General features: G+C 34.8%; 2 protein-coding genes across 2 annotated transcripts in view; one reads left to right on the top strand and one right to left on the bottom strand.

The window, feature by feature from the left end:
- The window catches only part of Haspin (haspin), a 68807-nt gene extending 64810 nt beyond the window's left edge, over positions 1 to 3997 (top strand). Inside the window, exon 7 of the mRNA XM_072523821.1 lies at positions 3047 to 3997. Coding sequence (XP_072379922.1) covers positions 3047 to 3251 — 205 coding nt within the window. The 3' untranslated portion in view covers positions 3252 to 3997. The remainder of the gene's footprint in view (positions 1 to 3046) is intronic.
- A 4202-nt stretch (positions 3998 to 8199) lies between these two features.
- Positions 8200 to 19901, bottom strand: part of LOC140435121 (glycine receptor subunit alphaZ1-like) — a 34554-nt gene continuing 22852 nt past the window's right edge. Inside the window, exons 7-10 of the mRNA XM_072523841.1 lie at positions 14678 to 14907; positions 13133 to 13270; positions 11987 to 12091; positions 8200 to 8400 (exon numbers count right to left, since the gene is read on the bottom strand). Coding sequence (XP_072379942.1) covers positions 8251 to 8400; positions 11987 to 12091; positions 13133 to 13270; positions 14678 to 14907 — 623 coding nt within the window. The 3' untranslated portion in view covers positions 8200 to 8250. The remainder of the gene's footprint in view (positions 8401 to 11986; positions 12092 to 13132; positions 13271 to 14677; positions 14908 to 19901) is intronic.

The raw sequence follows: 19901 nt of genomic DNA, 5'->3' as shown, positions 1-19901 counted from the left end.
GCCAGCTTCTTGAGAGATTGTTTACAGTCCCAAACCAACTTCGACTCACATGTAAATGACTTTAGAGCCTTTAAGGCGGCTTGGCTGTCTGATAAAATAAGGACTCTTGCCCTACGGGTGTCTCGGTTGAGACATTCTTGGGCACTTATGTCTATAGCATGTATTTCTGCCTGGATGATAGTTGGGGCGTTTCCAAGAGATTTAGATAGCCTGAAATTGGGCCCAGTAACTCCCACTCCTGCCCTTTCATCTATCTTAGATTCATCCGTATACCATACGAGTGAACCTTCTTCCACTTTTGGTTCAATTTCTTCACCCATTTGGTGGTTTTTTATGACCACTTCAAAGGGTGTTTCAAAGTCGAATTTGACTGGCATAACATCTGTCAGCATGTCCTTAGAATCCAATGGAATTTCTTCTAAGATTTTCAGGTGGCCAACTAGATCTCCAGGTTTCATTATTTGTGTCTGTCGCAGTTTTAAGGCGGTAGTTACTGCCTCCCTCCTTATGCAGAACTGCAAGGGAGGAAGGTTCAGCATCGCCTCTAGAGCTGCAGTGGGACATGTTGACATTGCCCCTGTGATTCCCAGACAAGCTAGCCGCTGCACTTTTTGAAGCTTGGCGTTAGCTGTTGTTTGTTGTGTTTTTGGCCACCATACGAATGATGCGTATGTGACCATGGGCCTAATTATTGTTTTATATGACCAGAGAGTCATTTTCGGTTGTAGGCCCCAAGTTTTTCCAAACGTCTTGCGGCAGGTCCAACTTGCCACCAAAGCTCTGGATAAAATTTTTTCAATATGACTATTCCAGGTGAGTTTTTGATCTAGGGTTACCCCCAGATATTTTACTTCCTTGGAATAGTCTAATGTGATGCCATTCATAGTTGGAGCCTGTAAATTGTATTTACGTCGCCTTGTGAAAGGTATCAAAGTCGTTTTACTGGGGTTGACATTTAAGCCCTCTTTCGAGCACCAACTTTTAATTTCGTTAAGAGCAGTTTGCATGAGACTAGATATAGTCTGGTCATGCTTGCCTCTAATTGTAACAACTAGGTCATCTGCGTAACCTTGGGTTATAAAACCAGAATCATGCAACTTAGTGAGAAGGTCATCCACAACCAAAGACCACAGCAGAGGCGATAATACTCCCCCTTGAGGGCACCCCTTTACCGCTGTCACATTCACAGATTCTCCTCCAATACTATCAGTGATGATTCTCGTTTTTAGCATTGACTGAATCCATTGTATTAGTGAGACTTCAATGCTCCTCTTTACTAGTGCTCTTTTTATGGATTCAAAAGAGGTATTATCGAATGCTCCCTCTATGTCAATGAAAGCGCAAAGAGCTATTTCTTTTGCCACTATTGTCTTTTCAATTCTTTCGACTAGCGAATTCAGAGCATTTATAGTGGATTTGCCAGTCTGGTAGGCAAACTGATGTTTGTGAAGTGGTTTCCTCGCTAATGTTTCGCTTCTTATGTAGTAATCTACTAGTTTCTCCATTGTTTTTAGGAGAAAGGAGGTCAGGCATATAGGACGATAAGACTTCGCTTCGTCTGTAGGACGTTTCCCCGCCTTTGTTATAAATACCACCTTTGCGTCCCTCCAAGTTTTTGGAATGTGACCTAACACCAGGCTTGCTATGAAAAGCCGCTGTAGTTGCGGCTGTATTTGCATGAAGCCTTTTTGAAGTAAAGCAGGAAATATTCCGTACTTACTAGGGGATTTAAAAGGTTTAAAGCTTTTAACGGCCCATTCGATTTTATTTTGTGTAAAGATTTTTTCCGCTAGTTGCCTGCTGGATCTGTTGAGGCCCCTTGGAGTCTCTGCCAGCTGCACACTTTGCGGTTCATCTTCTTGTATTTGTTGAGAGCCAGGAAAATGGGTCATTAACAGTTCTCTAATAGTTTCCGTTAGACTCTCAGTATAATCACCATTCGGCTTTTTGATCAGTCCAATTTCATTTGTGTGGTCTTTTGAGAGAACCTTTTGGAGCCGTTGTGCAGGGGCTAATTCTGTTATCCCTTCGCACATTTTTCTCCACGAGTTTCTTTTTGATTTTCTTAGTCCTTTGTTGTACTCAGTAAGGGCATTTCTGTAGGAGTCCCAACTACCTGTAGATTTTGCCCTATTGAAGAGTTGTCTGACCTTTTTTCTAAGTTTGGATAACTCTAATCCAGTCTAACTCGCAAGTATTGTTGTCTTAAACAAAATGGACCATCCTAATACATGCTGCCATCTGTTGTAGAGTAGAGGAAATTCATATGGTCCACTCTGGAATAGGAGGAAAGTAAATGTTGGGTTTAAAACCAAACTTATCTAAAATTTCACAATTTTGTGGGATGGTCCGTTATGGTTCTCAACGCCTCATATATAATATACTCCCTTAGCACTTTTACCAATTGATCAGACATTGGTCTGGAAGAAAATATTTTTCAAAATGAAAGTTAACTTAAAATAAAACTGGATGTGGCAATCAGGGAATGACCGTGGAGGGGAAACATAGCCTTTATTATCATCTAAGCACGGAGCGATGGTTTTTAATTTAATTTATTTAATTTTAGTTTATTTTCTTTTCTTTCTTTTAACTTTATTGTATTTTATTTTAAAGTAATTTGTTTTATTTTAACTTATTTTTATTTTAATTTAATTGATTTTATTTTAATTTATTTTACTTCTAATTTTAATTTTATTATATTTTATTTTATTAAGAACCACGCATGGGACTGAGTTTACTAGTGTACGTTGTGTGTGCATTCAGTCCGTGGCCCGCGATAAGAAAGCTATATTTCCAAAAATCTATTGATGGTCGTATGTGTCTGGTAAAGAGAGGTGCCACATCGGTGATCGTCTTGGGACGGGTGTCCTTAAAAAAATTATTGCTAAAATGCCTAGTATGAATAATTGAGAGTAGAGTATTTTTCATTGTTAAGAGCAGAGTGCGTTCATTGAGTATATTGTTTTTTTTTCCATAAAACTCCTTAAAAACAAGATTTGTTTAATAATTTGTAAACAACGATTTTATAATGTTCTCTCTTTTTCAGAAACAACTGGAAGGACTTTGAGCCGTTCTCCAATCTTTTATGGCTTCACTACATTTTAGACAAAGCGATTTTGGGTTTAAGATACAAAGCCCCGAAAAGTAAAATCCACAAGACTTATTTAAGAAAACTCAAAAACCTGAAGGATGACATTTTGTCCTATCAAAATGTCAAAGATTTTATAGTTGCTAATTTGTTAGACATATAAATTAAAAGTTTGTATTTTGTTATATACCCTGTGTTTATCTTTTATATACAATAATAAATGTTTACATTAAGGTAGCTGGATTCAGAACAAAAGTAAAAATATTGATTTCCGTTTTCTCGTAAAATTTCTAAATATAAATTTGCGACTGTATAATATCTGTACAGAAAATATTGTAAAACTTGTGCTTCTTTTAAAATAAGAAAAATAAACGAATCTTGACCAGTAAACTTATCTAATACATTTTTTCAAAATTTTTTTAGCTGTTGGATGCCAAACGTTTGCTTAGAAAGTTTTTAAATAATGAATATTTTTGAAAAACTTAAAGTTTGAATATTTTTACTATCTACTATATCAAGGGAAAATTAAGTTTTGTCATTTTTTTGAATATATACTTTAATTAATTAAAACCAGCTGCCATTAATATTGTACAAAAAAAGAAATTAAAAAATATATATTATTCTCTGCAATTCCTTTATGTACAAAATGATTTACAAATATTCACAATTAATTTTTTATTTGTGTAAAGAAATGTTGCCATATTTTTCAAAATCGATTAGAATATTTTAGGTGCCTTATTATTGTGTAATATAACGCACATTTTTTATAGATATGTGTTTGTGTGTAACTAAAAATGTAGAAACTCACTCAATGACTAATAAGGTCACTGCCAAATATTTTTTATGCTGCTGTGTAGATATGTACAAAAGGTGTTGATTTTTATACTTCGAATAAATCGTTCTATGATGTATGCTTGTTTTTATTCTTTCCCCAGATCTTAGGCGCACCCAGGGGGGAGGGGGGTTCGGGGGTTAAAACCCCCCTCCCAGGGCATATAAAGTAAACAGTATATAAAGAATAGTAGGGAAATGTAACTTATCTTTCACACATAATACAAAAAATCCAAAACGCTGATTGAATAATTAAATTACCACTTTAAATATGTAGAACACAATCATTATTGTATGATTGTATAAATACACAATAATTAATATTTTTCATTATATTTAGATATGAATACCTAATATTAGGCTTATGAAAAAGTAGACAGAACGAGTCTGTTGCGAGTAGCATGCGCCTACAGGACTGTATCTGCGGCGGCCTTGTGGATGATCACGGGTTGTGTTCCTCTGCATGTGTTAGCAGTAGAAAAAATAATAGAAGAGATGATTGTTGGCAGTTGAAATGGATTATTTGAGAAGAAGTGCTAGAACATCAAGGCGGAAAGGAAGACCAACGAATCTATAAGAAATAACATGAATGCTACAGAAACGGTCATTGACAGAATAGAAAGAAGAGGTTCAAAATGGTTTGGACATCTATTGAGAATGCCTGACGAACGTTGGCCCCAAAAATTTCACAAATGGAAGCCCCCTGGAAGAAGAAAAAGAGGTAGACCTCGACGTTTATGGAATGAAATAATTAGAAGAGCGATGGAATTGAGAGGTTTGGAGGAGAAGCATGCCTTGGACCGGGAGGATTGGCGGAGGAGAACGGGAATACGGCGATAGCCGTCTCCAAAATGTATTGTATTTACAAGATGGATTAATGTCAAACGTCAATAACCTTATTTTAACCTTCAAGTGTGGCTTATTCCCATTAAAATACTGATTACTTTAAAATGCCACAAGAAAATAGCTTCAGAACAATAGATAAGATCTAGATACAAGAAGGAAGTGTTCCAAAAATCAGGGTATCTGGGGCCCAGATACCCTGATTCTGGATTTTGTGAATTAAAAGTCAGAGATGTTTTCATAGGTCTTTTGTAAATACAAGGTTTTGTAGATATGATAGGGATGAAGTTTATCTGCATACTAAAGATAAATAAATATACAGATTGATATATTTTTTCTTTATTAAACGGTACCTATACAGATTGTCAAAAGTAGGAATGACTTTGAAAATCTTACGATCGCCACGCCCAATTGATGCGCAGTAAAATTACTGGAAATATATATATATATATATATATATATATATATATATATATATATATATATATATATATATATATATATATATATATATATATATATAAATTATATATAGTATATAAATTTTTAAAGTATAGACAGTTACGGTGTCGAGCGGAAGGACGCAAGAAAGACCATAGGCGTCGAGGTTTTTGGATAATTATTTACAACAATTTTATTAATATTTAATTTTTTAGCTTTCTCTCACGGTGATTGACTTTTAATTAATTTTATTTATAGTTTATAAGAAGAGAGTTTTAATTATATTATTTGTAGATTTGTACATATTTAAATTAAAAATTTGAATCAATGTTTTTTCTAAAAAGATTCAGTTAGTTAAAATAATATTTTATTTTCTTCAAAAAACTTTAAAAAACGCAAAAATTGAATTCTATTCTACGACCACGCGGCATCTACATATGAAAATATCTTAAGTTGCATTTGTTACCACGCTCGTTCATATTTTAGAAGCAGTAATAGCGCTGACATGACCGCTACCTAGTGGTACAAATAAGGAACTAAAATCTTGATTAACTTCTGCTTCTTTTCCATTACATGTGTATAACCACCTTTACAGAAACTAAAAATGAAATGAGCCATGTCGCTGTGGCTTTTACCAAGAAGCGTCTCAGTAGCGAAGAAAGGATGCGTATATAGTCAGTATATATTTAATTTTCTCATAGTTAATTGTGCGCTAGAAGTATCCAGGTGCCTTTGTATTAAACGATATATTGCTTTTGTTAAATATTGTTTAATGCAATAAAAATTGGAAGAAGCTAATTCATTCTACAAATTGATGAAAAACTCTTGGCTGAAATATCTGAGTAGCTGGTATAATCGGTCATCCGCAGAAATCTTTCGTGCAACAGTTTTCAAAACTACAATTGTCATTTGGATCGCCTACTTTCGAAAGGAGACGGCGCAATAAAAAGAGCAAGATTGTAATGCAATGGCTTACTTGATTCTTCCTTGTATGTGCTTGTATACTTTGAACTGGCAAAGCTAGGTATATAATTTTTGTGAAAAAGTCGTAGTAAATCTATAAAGCAGCAATTAGACCTATATTAACATACACAGCGGAGACAAGACCTGACACCAGCGGCGGCCGGCCAGGTGAAGTAGGTGAAGGTGAGGTTCACCAAAAAAATATAATTAAATTGAGACAAATAAATAAAAAATGAAAACAACATTATTATATCTAAATTCTGAAATCAATTATTTATTCTCTTTTAATTAATCTAAAAATTAAAAAAGAACACTAGCTTTATTAGCGGTACGTACACGTACTTGACGGTCAAGTCCTGACCTGTATCACCAGCCGTGTATAATAGGATTCAGGAAGAGGTGAATATAATTTTTGAAATGCCAAATCCATCTGCATCAGCGTTCACGGTTGCCATGGCAACGTGACGTCAGCCTATCCTTAGTGATAGCTGAGAAAACTGGTGCGTGCAGTTCCGCTTAAAAATATATTATTCGTCTTCACCCACTGTTGGATGTGTATTTGGTATTCCTATTTTTCGGAAATTTCTCTAAGCGACAATATTTTGAAATTTAGTCCATTAGATAGATATTTTTATATAGTATAGTGTATAGTATTTATTAGTTTAGTTTAGTCACAGTATTAATTTTATTTGTTTAGTGCACTTTATTAATACATTTCTCCGTTGTTTTGTTTCGGATTTCGGATATAAAGTGTTCTCGTGGATTTCGTTTGGACAATAATAATTTTAGAGAGACATGAATCCAATTAATGACTTCTTCTTCTTCTTCTTCTTCCTATGCCGTTTCCATTAACGGAGGTTGGCGACCATATTTCTAAAAATTTCTCTGTCTTTTGCAACGTGGAGTAAATCGTCTACAGTCATGTTTGTCCAGTCTCAAATATTTCGCAGCCATGATTTCCTCTTTCTACCTATTCCCTTTTTGCCATCGACTCTACCCTGCATGATGACCTGCAGAAGACTATATTAAATGGTGGTTAAATTAATGACTTGGTGTGTAATATATTAGAGACTCCATTTAGGCATTGGAAAAATGAAGATAAAAGGGATGTTCTTTTACATTGTCGACCAACCAGTATTTTAAACATCTGCGTCTGATCCAGAGTGGTCGGCTGCAATCAGCATCTGACTTAAAGTGGGCGGCTGAATCGAAACTCACCACCCTGTCTTAGCAGGCGTGGTGTTTTAATCGCCAAAAAACCCTCAATGAAATGTCGAGGTTCAGAGCTAAAATACCCCAGGCAAGCAGAACGATTCGTATCTAGTATAAGTGCCCTAAAAAACTGTTTTCAAGTTATTAGGGCCATAAACTCTAAACTTTTTTTTTAACGAATTTTTTATGAGATTTGGGCGCGAAGTAGGTATTAAAACACCTTTTGGCTCCGGCAAGCTTTCCTCATCTTCACCACTTTTTTAGGCCACGAGCCGCCGCTGCCTGACACATCTAAAACGAGACGACTACTAGAAACAACGGAGATGAAAATACTCCGACGAATATCAGGGAAAAGTCTGTTGGATAAGGAGAGAAGCGAAATCATAAGACGGGCATGCAATATAGAAGACATAAATGGATGGGTGACAAAACGGAAATAGAAGTGGAACGAACACATTAGTAGAATGGTAGAGGATAGGATAGTACGAATAGCACGAGATAAGTCACCAAATGCACGAAGGAGTATTGGCAGACCAAGAAAAAGATGGTGCGATAATTTAGGAGGCTAATATTGAAGAGGAAACAGGCTTTAAAGCCTACATAAAAGAAGGAAGAAGAAGAAGTCGCCACCCTAATAAATAAGTTTAATATGTTTCAGGGTTCTTTTCGATAAATTCGAATGTATATATGTATACACGCACTTACGGAAGTTACATTGTATAACTAGCGATTCAGATCGCCAAGATATCTATCCAGAGTGGCGGATTCTGAAATTCGTCCAATAGTCTAATACAATAAAACAAACACATGCTACTTTGTATATACAATTAATTTATTGAAATAGTATTTATCAAAGACTCAACAAAGTTTCGTTAAATAAAATCTTGTAGCCTTCTAAAATGTTCTCTTCCATAAATCATCATGGTCCAATAAATAGTAGCAAAAACAAAGAAAACAAGAGGGAAAAAATATCGTGAAGTGCGATCCAGCTCTCTCCATAAAACTTTCTCTTTTCCCTCGCCCTAAAATAAAAAAAAATCAGTATTTTATTAAAACTAAACATTAATTAATATTTTTATAAAATATTTTGTTTCAAATAAATCATAATTAGGGGAGGATGGGGCATTGTGAACCATCTAAGGAAGATATGCACATATAGTTAAATCAGAAGTAATGTTTTTTATTTAATTAATTAGAAACGTTCATTAAACATTTAACGGTTATTTAGTTGCAACTAAAACTGAATTTATTTAATGTATTTACACCAAAAAAATGACAACTGACTAATACGTCAATAGTTCACATTGCCCCATAGGGTGGGAGGAAAATCAAACCATTTCATTACCTAATGGCTATGCTTCGCAAATAAAATTAAGGAAAAAGTAATTTGCTATTAAAAAACTTAAGAAAACCGTTAAGAGAACATTGGTAAAAATAGATACATGTTATACTTTTTAGAAATACAAAATTCACACTGAAATTCTTCATCATCTTCTGTATCTATTCTCGCACATGCTTCATGAGCGTATTTCAGACAGACCGAGCAACCTACCCATCCTTATTCATCGGCTGATGAGGAGAACCACTCGTTACAGTAGAAACATTCTGCATCTTCATCATTGCTTTTATTATGTACTTGATGGTTACATTTTTTTTTCTTTCCTTTGCCATCTTTGGAAGGACAAACTTTTATTTTTTTGTTACTTCTTTCACTATCCTCGTGTTTATCATCATTTATTTTTATCTTAGCTTTTTCATTGTTTCTTTTGCCTCCTTCGTGTTTATTTCAAGTTCTTATTCTAGCTTATACGGACTAGATGTCAGTACAGCTGTTTTGCCTTTTTTTAGATTTCATCTTTGGTTCCATTAATTTACTTCTCTTTGGCAGAAGACCAATGTCTTTAGGGTTGTTTGCTCCTAATGAAGTTGCTATATTGTCTGCAGGGGAAACTGTCAACTAAAAATCGTTACTGGTAAGAAGCTCTATAGTTGAAGTTAAAGTAATTGCTTCATCTTGACTTGGCAGTGGTAGACTATTATTCTCCAAATCTCTTTGACTCGTAACAGATGATACAAAATCTAGGAATGTTAATATATTGGGATCGTAAGGAACTATCCCACATTTTTAAAAAGCGTTAATAGTAGTCAAAGATGTTACAGCTTATAAGATAGCCTCACCAACAATGTACATGTTTCTCGCTAGCCAAATAAATTACTTATATGTTTTTTATAATTTACTTATGTCAACCAAAAATTAATAAGATCAGATCATCTTCACTTGGTTTCGATTGTTGAACAAAATGTTGAAACCATATTAAAAAGAGTTCAGTTTTCTGCTCTTTCTTGCAAAGATTAACATCGGCGGTATAAAGAATCTTGATGATGACATGCAAACAACGGCTGTTGTTATTCCACTTCTATCAGCAGAAGTCAGCCGTCCCACTTGTTTCTGTCCTTTATGTGCCAAGATTTTACTATTACATTTGGAGACTGTACCTAGACCTGTTTTGTCACAGTTAAAAACACGCGTTAGATTGATATGTTTAGAATCCAAGGAAGCTTTATACAAATCAAAAATTTATTAACATAACAACTATAAGTTTCAGCCCTTGAAGCAGATGTTGATTCGGGTTTACAAAAGCGTTGGGTATCATTTTAGAAATCCGTACACCCAATTTAAAACTGAAAGCTTCTTTGTTTTGTTGTATGGATAGTCTATGGAGCGTGCTATGTTGGGCGTTTCACTACGAGACAAGATCCCAAATCGCCAGCTACGACAAAGAACAGAAGTGGCTGATGCAGTAGAGAGAGTAGCAACACTGAAATGGAACTGGGCAGGTCACGTGGCTTGAATGACAGATAATAGATGGACAAAGCGGATACTGGAATGGAGACCAAGAGATGATGCCTACCGAAGCAGAGGTCGTCCATCAACACGTTGGACTGACGATCTAAAACGTTGCCATATGAATTGGATGCAAGAGGCACAAGATCGAAGTAGATGGAAAATTATGAGGAAGATCTATGTTCAGCAGTGGATAAGCGAAGATTGAATGATGATGATGAGTCTATTTTATTTTTTTCGGCTAACTGGAAAGTTAGGTGATGAAAATCAAGCAAAGTTATTCCGTATAAACGCTTCTTCACGTGTCTGTGATAATTATACAATTCTTCTTCCGGTTCCTTGGTAAAAACCGTTTTGTAGAAACCTAAACCCTTTTCGGAGACATTCTTGTTATCTTTTCGGAATACCAAACGTTGCTTTCGGAATACCAAAAACTTTACTAGCTTTTAAATAGCCAATGTCCCCAGCTTTGACTGCCCGAATAGCATTCTTCAAGGCAACAAGCGAACAGGATTGTTGGTCAGTTTCCTCACATAATTTAGTTGATTTTACATTTTCCACACATATATAGTTGAAAAAGTGTCAAGAAAATATACAAAATATGTAAATTAATGTACAACTTCACAACACCTAGAAAAGCAAATCTTAATTACTAAAAGTACATTTCACAAGCTACACCACAGTATAAAAAAAGTTAAAGTAAACATGCCTACTTACCGAGCAATCGTTAGTCAAAAGTAGTAAATTCCTTATGACAGGAGCGACGATGGATTGACTATGCACGCAGCACTTTATTGTTATCCATGGACAATTTTGATTTGCAACGATTGAGGCAATACATGTTACTTAATTTAAATTCAAGCTGATTGCATTTGGTGAATACATGCTTTTTCCAAGTTGGGTGACGGTCTAAATGAATGCCAAGATATTGGGCATCTTCGAATTAAGGAAGTTGACAATTGTTGCAGAATTCTATTTAGGTTTGATTGGAGGTTTCTTGAGGGTGATGACGGATCTGTGTGGGATGCCATAATAGCAGTATCGCCTGCAAATGTTGCTCCTGCATTTTTGTTTGAAATGACCGCTATTACAAGAGTATTGGGCCAAGGCCGCTGCCTTGCTGGAGGCCGAATATATAGGCTATAGGGTATATTTTAGTGTACTAACTGAGTACTCACTGATAGGATAGCAGCTTCTTTAGTTTTGTCAAGAAACGTAGCTGAACAATATCTTTGGGCGTTTAAGTCTCTGTTTATTTGGTTAACTAGCCTTTGCACTTGTTCTATAGTTCCGTGTTTGTTACGGGAATCTAATTGATGTTCTGGAATTATTTTTTATTTTTCTATTAACATTTTTAGAATTTTCACGTACACCTACCCGAAGACTTTGCTGAGCATAGGCAGAAGGCTTATAGGAGGTTAGAAAGATATATTTTTTTATTTTTTCCGGATTTATGAATCATTAGGATTTTTGCCACCTTCCAAGTAAAGTAAAGTTCGTCTAAAACGCCGTACGCTTAAGGCGGTGGTATCCAGGAAAAGTCACGCCATACGTTGCATCTGTATGCTTTATATAATAAATAATAACATATTCTTTATATAATAAATAATGGATGCGGTCTCTTATTGTACACTGAACGGAGTGTGAAATTGCTGTACAAGCATAGAGATGAGACATTTGGCGTAAAGTTATACGCGGCGTATGGCGTTTATTGGCGATTACTACCTAATTATTGATTTAATTTAATTGGGTACAATACTTACAGTGATCCAGTAAAGATGTGGGGATTTTTGTTTGGTTGTATTGTAACAAAAATCGTTTTTATATTGCGAAGAATTTGGATCCATAAATTCACTTGCTATGGAAACCTAAATAGAAAAAAAAACAACCATTATATTATATACAATAAATGAAGACTCATTACAATATATTAAAAACAAACTAAAATGAGATGAAGTAAAGTTAAAAATATTCGAAATGAAAATCCTCAGAAGAATTATGGGGCCACTAAGAATGGAAAACGGAGAAATGGGAAGAAGAATGAACCATGAAATAAAATATGACTGGTACATATAGAAATAAGGAAAAATGGCCTACTGATTAAAAATGTCACCAGATCAAAGCCAGACACTGAAAGACCTAAAGAGAGATGAGAGGACGAAGTCATAAGAAATATCAAAATCCTGAAAGTGAGAAACTGAAGTGAACTTTGCACAGATTGAAAGAATTAATTGTAACGAAAGCCAAGCCATACAACAAACTTTGACAATGCACAAGAAGAATGCTGAGTGATTCACCGCAATAAGTACATCAGAGAGCTCTAAGTAAGAGCGGCAAATATTCCATCAGGAATGAAAGGCCTTCATGATGATGATAATCCAACAGTAACAGGCTATTTATAATAAATAGATAAATCTGCTCATATGCAGATGATTTAATGATATTAAAGAATATTTTCTCAAACTTTTTGAAATGAATAATATTTGGAGATCTACTATACTTACTGACAATCAATAGTATTAACAATCAATCAACAGTAAAGGGGGGCACGACACAACTTATAGGATGCAGTGTAATTTGTTCGCTACAATCGTATATGCTGATACTTCTATCATCTACAATATATCATATATAAGTGGTCTAGCTAATTGTTTTGTTAAAAAAATTATTGTTCAAACATCTAAAACGTATTGAAGTGAGTTGAGACCATGCAGAATGCGTTTTCTATAAAATTCTATAGGACAATAACCTTGGAAAAGGAAACAGGACCAACACTAAGGAATTCCGAAGGCCATTCGATCACCAAGTAGCTGGTATCGATGAAATACCAGCAAAATTACAAAAATATACAAAGAAGAACCATATCTTCAAATACACCACCTAAGTTTTTGGATACTTCGACTACTTACCCTTACATCTGGTATTTTTTGCTCCTGTTCCTTTTTCTTGTGATCGTTGTATTTTCCAAAAAATACTTTAGCTATGACAAACTCTGCAACAGCTCCAAACACAGATATCATGCAACCCGCCATCCATATATCCAACGCCTTAAAATTAGAAACTAAATAAGTTTCCATAAACCGTAACTATATATCTGAACCAAAAATTTGGACATTCGATTTTTTTCTATTATAATTTGTTTAATTTGTATTTTGAGAATGATTTCCGAAGTGAAAATGAAAACGTGTTGGTCCACCTCGACCCTCAAACACGATTGAGTTGGGCCGCCCTTGCCAGCTGCTACAGCTAAGCCCACTGGCAGGACGTCCCACGTCGAGTCAGTTGACACCACGTATAATCAATCGGTGCCAACAGAGTGAGGCACAGATTGGATTACAAGCTTTTCAACCCCAACAACTTAATATATACACTATTGGAGGTGGAATTACCGCAGCTGCTGGCACCAAATTTATCTTCCAATTGACTTTTGCTAAAGCCTAGTTTGTACTATGCTAGTATTTTAGTCGAGTAGCGAGTAATTTAGTAACTAGACTACACACTACTGACCCAAAATCGTTCGCACTTGTTCCAATACAGTTCACAAGTAAGTTGTATTTTGTAAGATGAACAGCATACGACGCAATAAACTAAATAAACTGATTAAGTTAATCGTAACGGCTATTTTAAAAGGGATCTATGAGGAGATTTGTGTAACTAATGAAAAAAAAAAGAAGATATGGATACGAAAGAGATAAACTAGGAGCTATCAATTGCCTTCTGAAGATATTAAGATTGGAAAATTCCTAATAATACGTGACAACTAATGAACTCGACTAAATTTTTGTTGTTCAGACATGTTTAGTTACTAAATTACTCGCTACTTGGCTAAAATACTAACATAGTGCGAACTAGGCTTTAAGGATTTAGAGTATATTCTTGTATCTTTATTGCTCGTCACTATTTCCTCAGCTAGCCATCTTTAAAACGCATTTTGATTTTTGTCGAAAGGACACTCTGATCAAAAGATATTAAGATTTTACCGTCGAGTTGATACAAATTTTATTTAAAAAATTGATTTTACTCGCGTATAATAACTGACATACAAAGCCGCCGGCCGCTTCAAGCATTGTTTTTGTGAGAACGATTCATTCTACAGAAAAAGTGCTAATAAACATTATTGTTCAAAATGATCTCAACTACATTTCGTGTTACAAACAGTTTTTTCTACAGCGCAGCGTACAGATTCATGGTAAACCGAAGTTTTCCATCCTCCCCCATACGAGGGGAGGTTTTAGAAAGAAGCTTGGGGGTAAGAGTGGCAAACTGTTTTGCATCTATTTTGTGGTCCCAAAATTATTATTCTCAGCAAAATTGAGCTTGTTCGTATCATTTTTAGAAGTTCAGCGACATTTTCGTCTCTGGCGACCGTAGTAGTTCAGTATTTTAAATTATAAATATGAAAGTGGCCGTCTCTTTTGTCCAGCTTAGTATACCAATAATAATTGTTGTTATACCTTTATGTAGTCCACTGGTGGGGTTTCATCGCGAAGATCTGAAAACATAGTGACCAAAGACAACTGGCACGTTACTAGTAGTGTCACTCTACCAGGTATAGCATCAAAATCTAACCAGAAACTGAACCAGGAAAGAGCCACTATTAAAGTTGAGGGAGCGTAAATCTGAATCAGGTGATGACCGATATGTCTTTCAAAAGCGAAATACACGATTAGTCTGGAAAAGTTGCCTAAAAATAATAAGTATAAACAATATAAATATAAAATAAAAAATAATAAGTATACATTTATAATAATACTGTAATTTTGGACGTTGCCGTTTTTAATTGTCTATTTATGAGTACTATTCAATATTTTGTACAAGGCAACATTTTATTAAAAGTTTTTATATCTACTGAATTCATAGGACAAAGGACCCCGACACATATGTAAAAGTGGTTTCAGTTAAATTGGATGAACATTTACAGAGAGGTCATGCAGATTTTGGTCTTGTCGATCAAAATTTGCAATCATTATGCCGAGAGTCAGAAATCCATTGTTTTTGAATTATAGATGTTCAAAGTGTCGGTTTTTAGTTCATTGGAATAATACACAGAAAATATTATTATTCGCCCCCTTCCGAAGGTACCACCTCGTAAGCCTGGTGGAAGGGGAAGGAGGCCAGGAAGATGTATGATAGTCACAAACTCTCCAAAGTTGCAAAAAATCAATGAGCAGAAAATTAAAAAGTGTAAGCCAATGTCGAGGAAAAAAGAGGCTGTCAAAAGAGCATTAGTTGTATCTTCTTGTTCTTCTTCCTATGTAAGCTGATTGATTCAAGTTTCGAAGATGAAGACGTTCCTGATTTCTTTCCACCAGACAAAGTTGCACACAATTTTACCATTGGAAGCAGGGTTGTAGTAAAATTTGAAGTTGTTGGAAAAGCTACATCCACTTATGTAAAAGAAAGCAGAAAATAAGAAGTTACTGTGAGGTTTTTTTTCGAAAACTGAATATATTCTCATATGTTGAAGATATTGCCGTCGTGAAGCATTCAAGCATAGTGAAAGTGTTGCATGTGTCTAAAATACGACCACGATTTCAATCTTTCAACATTGCCTTTCCAAAAAATATTTGTTCTAAATAATATATAAACACAAAAATAGTTTCATTGGCTTTTTCCATCAATGAAAAAGGTATTTAAATATTCGTTTTATTTATTTAAATACAGTTAGTTCATGTCTCAATGTACAACCAACACTGTTCCAAGGGTAAATAACAGTGTAAACCTTGGGACTAATGGCACTATATTCTTATATGGTAAGCACTGGTTTACTTGTTGGTTGTTTATTATCTGTTTAATGCCTAAATCTACCTTATTTTACCGGGATCAAATATATTTTAGTTTCAAATAAAATAAAAAATAACAGTAAATTTTGTTCCAACGTACATGCCTATCCCCATTGTAAATTTGTAAAATATACGATTTCCATTTGTAAAATATATAGTTTCCGTAAATAAGAGCAACTAACTTCAGGACGGCATTCTGCATGAACAATAATGCCAGTTTGTTATATAAACGTACCATATGCTTCATTGTCCAATATACGGGATGTTGAAATTTGTCTTACAAACTAACTTTTTTCTTCTAACAAACCACTTTGACATAAGTAACTAAGAAAACACCAGGAATATTTGCGCGAATACGACAACCAATGAGGCTAAGAATTACAACTTGTGCTACGTTTCAGGGAGGTAATTTTGAACATTTTTTGTAGCTGTACGCCTATTTAAAATTTATTAGTAGCAATTTCTGTTATTATTGTTCTGGTTTAATGTTACTGTATTAGATAGTTCTTGAGAATGTATTAAGCCATGAAAAATACGCGATAAAATGTTTTATTTTTTTTTTGTATAAAAACGGAGTCTTATGTGAAAAAAAAAATAGAATTTTGTCACAAATTAAACGAAAAATTCAAAAATAATTTTTAATTTGAAAAATTTTAGTGGCGTACAATTTTTTGTCTTTAGATTGATACCATTACTTTTGTCATCACTAATTGTTGGTCGACCAGATCGTTTGCCATCTTGATCACTACCTGTTTGTTTAAACTTCCGAAGAAGCTTCCTCAAATAAGCTCTCGGTGTAGGGCTATCGGAGTACCTCTCATTAAAAAGACGTTCCGTTGCATGGAAATTATTTCTACATTTACCAATTATTAACACAGTTGCTACTTTGTCGGCTACAGTATGTACCATTCTGCCTTTGTAAAAATTTAAACGTCTCGTTAAACAATAATTAAACTAAATATAACTAAGAACAACTAACAAAAACAACTTGACTAAACTTGAATTGACTAAACTAAGCAGAAACAGAAACTAAATATTGAGCTATAAACGCTTTTGCAAACTAAAAACAACTAGAGGATTGACAAACGTAAACTTTTTTGACAAATAACCAAAGGCGGACGTTAGAATTTTTATTAATTAAATGCCAAACTAGAATTTTAGTATTAATTTAATTTATTCGTCAAAATCGTCTTAAATCCAAACAAAATTAGTATGAATATGTATATTAAAATAAGTGTAGTTTCGCAGTTAATTAATAAATATTCTAACGTTTACCTCTGGTTGATTGTCAAAAAGTTGACGTTTACGTAAAAATAATTAGAGAATTGAAAAACGTCAACTTTTTGACAAATAACCAGAGGCGGAGGTTTTAATATTTATTAATTAAATGCGAAACTACAATTTTAGTATTTGTTTAATTTATTCATCACAATGAACTTAAACTTAAATAAAATTGGTATGCTTGAATAGGTATTTTCAATACCTTTCAAACGAGGTATCACTTGCCATAAGGTCCTATTTAAAACTATTTGTCACAGGGGCGCTGTAACGTCATCTGTCACTATTACGTCACTTTTTATGACTAGTTAAAAAGCCTACGTCTGTTTATTACCTCCCTCCAAATTTCACTATTATTTCACTCCCTTATTACACTAAGTATTGTTTAAAATTAATGTATCCACATATATTAGCATATTTTAATAATTGGATAAGATTTATAATCGTTTATTGGAACCTAAATACAAACTTATGTTTTAACAGATGATATTTTGATAGTTGACATTCCTTGCCAGTTGACACCACCGTCTAACGGCTATGTTCGGTTTAGTAATACATAGTTAAACAAGTATAACCGTTCAAAAGATACGAGGGGGGAACGGACTTTTGACTAGCACTGTATATTTTGAGGGTTTTGGCACTATTGTCAAATTTAACCGCTACTTTCCAAAGGGCGATTAAAAAATACCAGATTCCATAAAATAATATAAAAATGTACTGTCATCATCAGTTGGCGCTACAGCCCTTCGTGAGCCTTGGCCTGCTTCAAAACATTCTTCCATCCTTCCCTATCGAGTGTCTGTCTTCTCCAGCCCCTCACTCCAATCTCCCTCAGATCTTCCTGTACATCGTCCAGATATCTGAGTTTAGGTCGCCCCCTTCTTCTTCTTCCGACCGGCCTGTTTAGCATAGTTATTTTAGTGGGATCACTCTCATCCATCCGCATAACGTCGCCCACCCACCTTAGGCGGTTTATTTTGATGCTCTTCACAATATCTGCATCACCAAAAAGTCTATAGAGTTCAAAGTTATCTCGCCTTCTCCACAGACCCTGTTCGTTTACTCCGCCATATATTGTCCTCAATACTTTTCTTTCAAAGACTCGCAGTAACTCTTCATCTCGGGTCGTCATGCCCATGTTTCCGATCCGTATGTGAGCACTGGGCGTATTATTGTTTTATAAAGTTTGCACTTTGTTGCTATTGACATACTTCTCGCTCTTAGTTGAGGGCCCAGGCCACGCATATTCTTTTTTTTATCTCGTTGGATGTGTTATTTTTGTAGTCTACCAGTGATCTTAAGTAGCAGAATTCTTCTACCATTTCTATCATTTTGTGTTGCACCTCTAAGTTATTTTGTTGAATTCTTGATATGGCCGGCATATATTTAGTTTTCTGGATGTTAATCAGAAGTCCGATGTTTTCTGCGGCATTTTTGATACGTGTGCAAGCCTCCACTGCTTCATTTTGGGTTCTTCCAATTATGACGATATCATCAGCGTATGCCATTATTTTTATACTACGGGTATATATCGTACTTTTTAAGTTTATTCCCGAATCTCTCATAACTTTTTCTAACGCTAGGTTGAATAGCGTGCATGATAGCGCATCTCCCTGGCGCAGTCCTTTGTTGGTTTTAAATGGTTTTGAAACATCCCCTTGTACGCGCACTTTACATTCGACTTTCATCATTGTCATTTTAATTAATTCTACCAATCCTTTTGGTATTCCTAATTCGATCATCGCCGAATATAATTGGGGCCTGTCAATAGTATCGTACGCTGCCTTAAAGTCTACGAAGATGTAATGGCAGTCTATGTCGTACGCCGTCGTTTTTTCTAATATTTGTCAGATGGATGATATGTGATCAATGGTAGATTTATTTTTCAAGAAGCCTCTTTGGTAGGATCCTATTATATTGTCAGTATACCGTGCCAGTCGTTCGTTAAGTATCAGGGACACAATTTTATATGCTGTATTAAGAAGGGAAACCCCTCTAAAGTTGGAACATTCAAGAACGTTTCCTTTTTTGTGTATGGGGCATATAATTCCAGTATTCCAATCTTCTGGTAACGCGCGTTCTCGCCATACCTGTATTAGTAGTTTTTGAAGGAGGGTTACAAATGTTTGACCGCCACATTTAAATATTTCTGCGGGTAGGTTGTCTGCTCCGGGTGACTTGTTTCTGGCTAGAGACTGAATTGCTTTGTTTATTTCCAAAGTTGGTACTTGTTTCAAAGCATATTTGGGGCATAAAACATATACATAATAAGAACATGGCAATACCGCAAACGCAAATTTGTGTTTTACCAAAGTTTCTTTGTAGCTAACTTCAACGCAACGTTCTCTAGACTTTAAGCAGACAAGAATAACAAAAGGAAACTTCTGGACTATTGCGATCATTAATGAAATCCAAATGTATCTCAAGAAAAACCAAATTGGAATTTACAAAACAATTATTAATTAGCTCTATAGGGACAGCGTGTATGAAGATTTACAAAAAAAGTAATATTGGAAATTGGAAAGAAAAAGTATTGGACAGAAATAAATGGAAGAAAGTGGTTAAGAAATGTATGGAAAGACTATTAATGTATCATGTATTTTATATAATTAATAAT

Source organism: Diabrotica undecimpunctata, chromosome 2 (assembly GCF_040954645.1).
Source record: "Diabrotica undecimpunctata isolate CICGRU chromosome 2, icDiaUnde3, whole genome shotgun sequence".
Lineage (NCBI taxonomy): Eukaryota > Metazoa > Arthropoda > Insecta > Coleoptera > Chrysomelidae > Diabrotica > Diabrotica undecimpunctata.
Note: the sequence above shows the minus strand (reverse complement) of the source record. Positions and strands in the feature narration are given on the sequence as shown.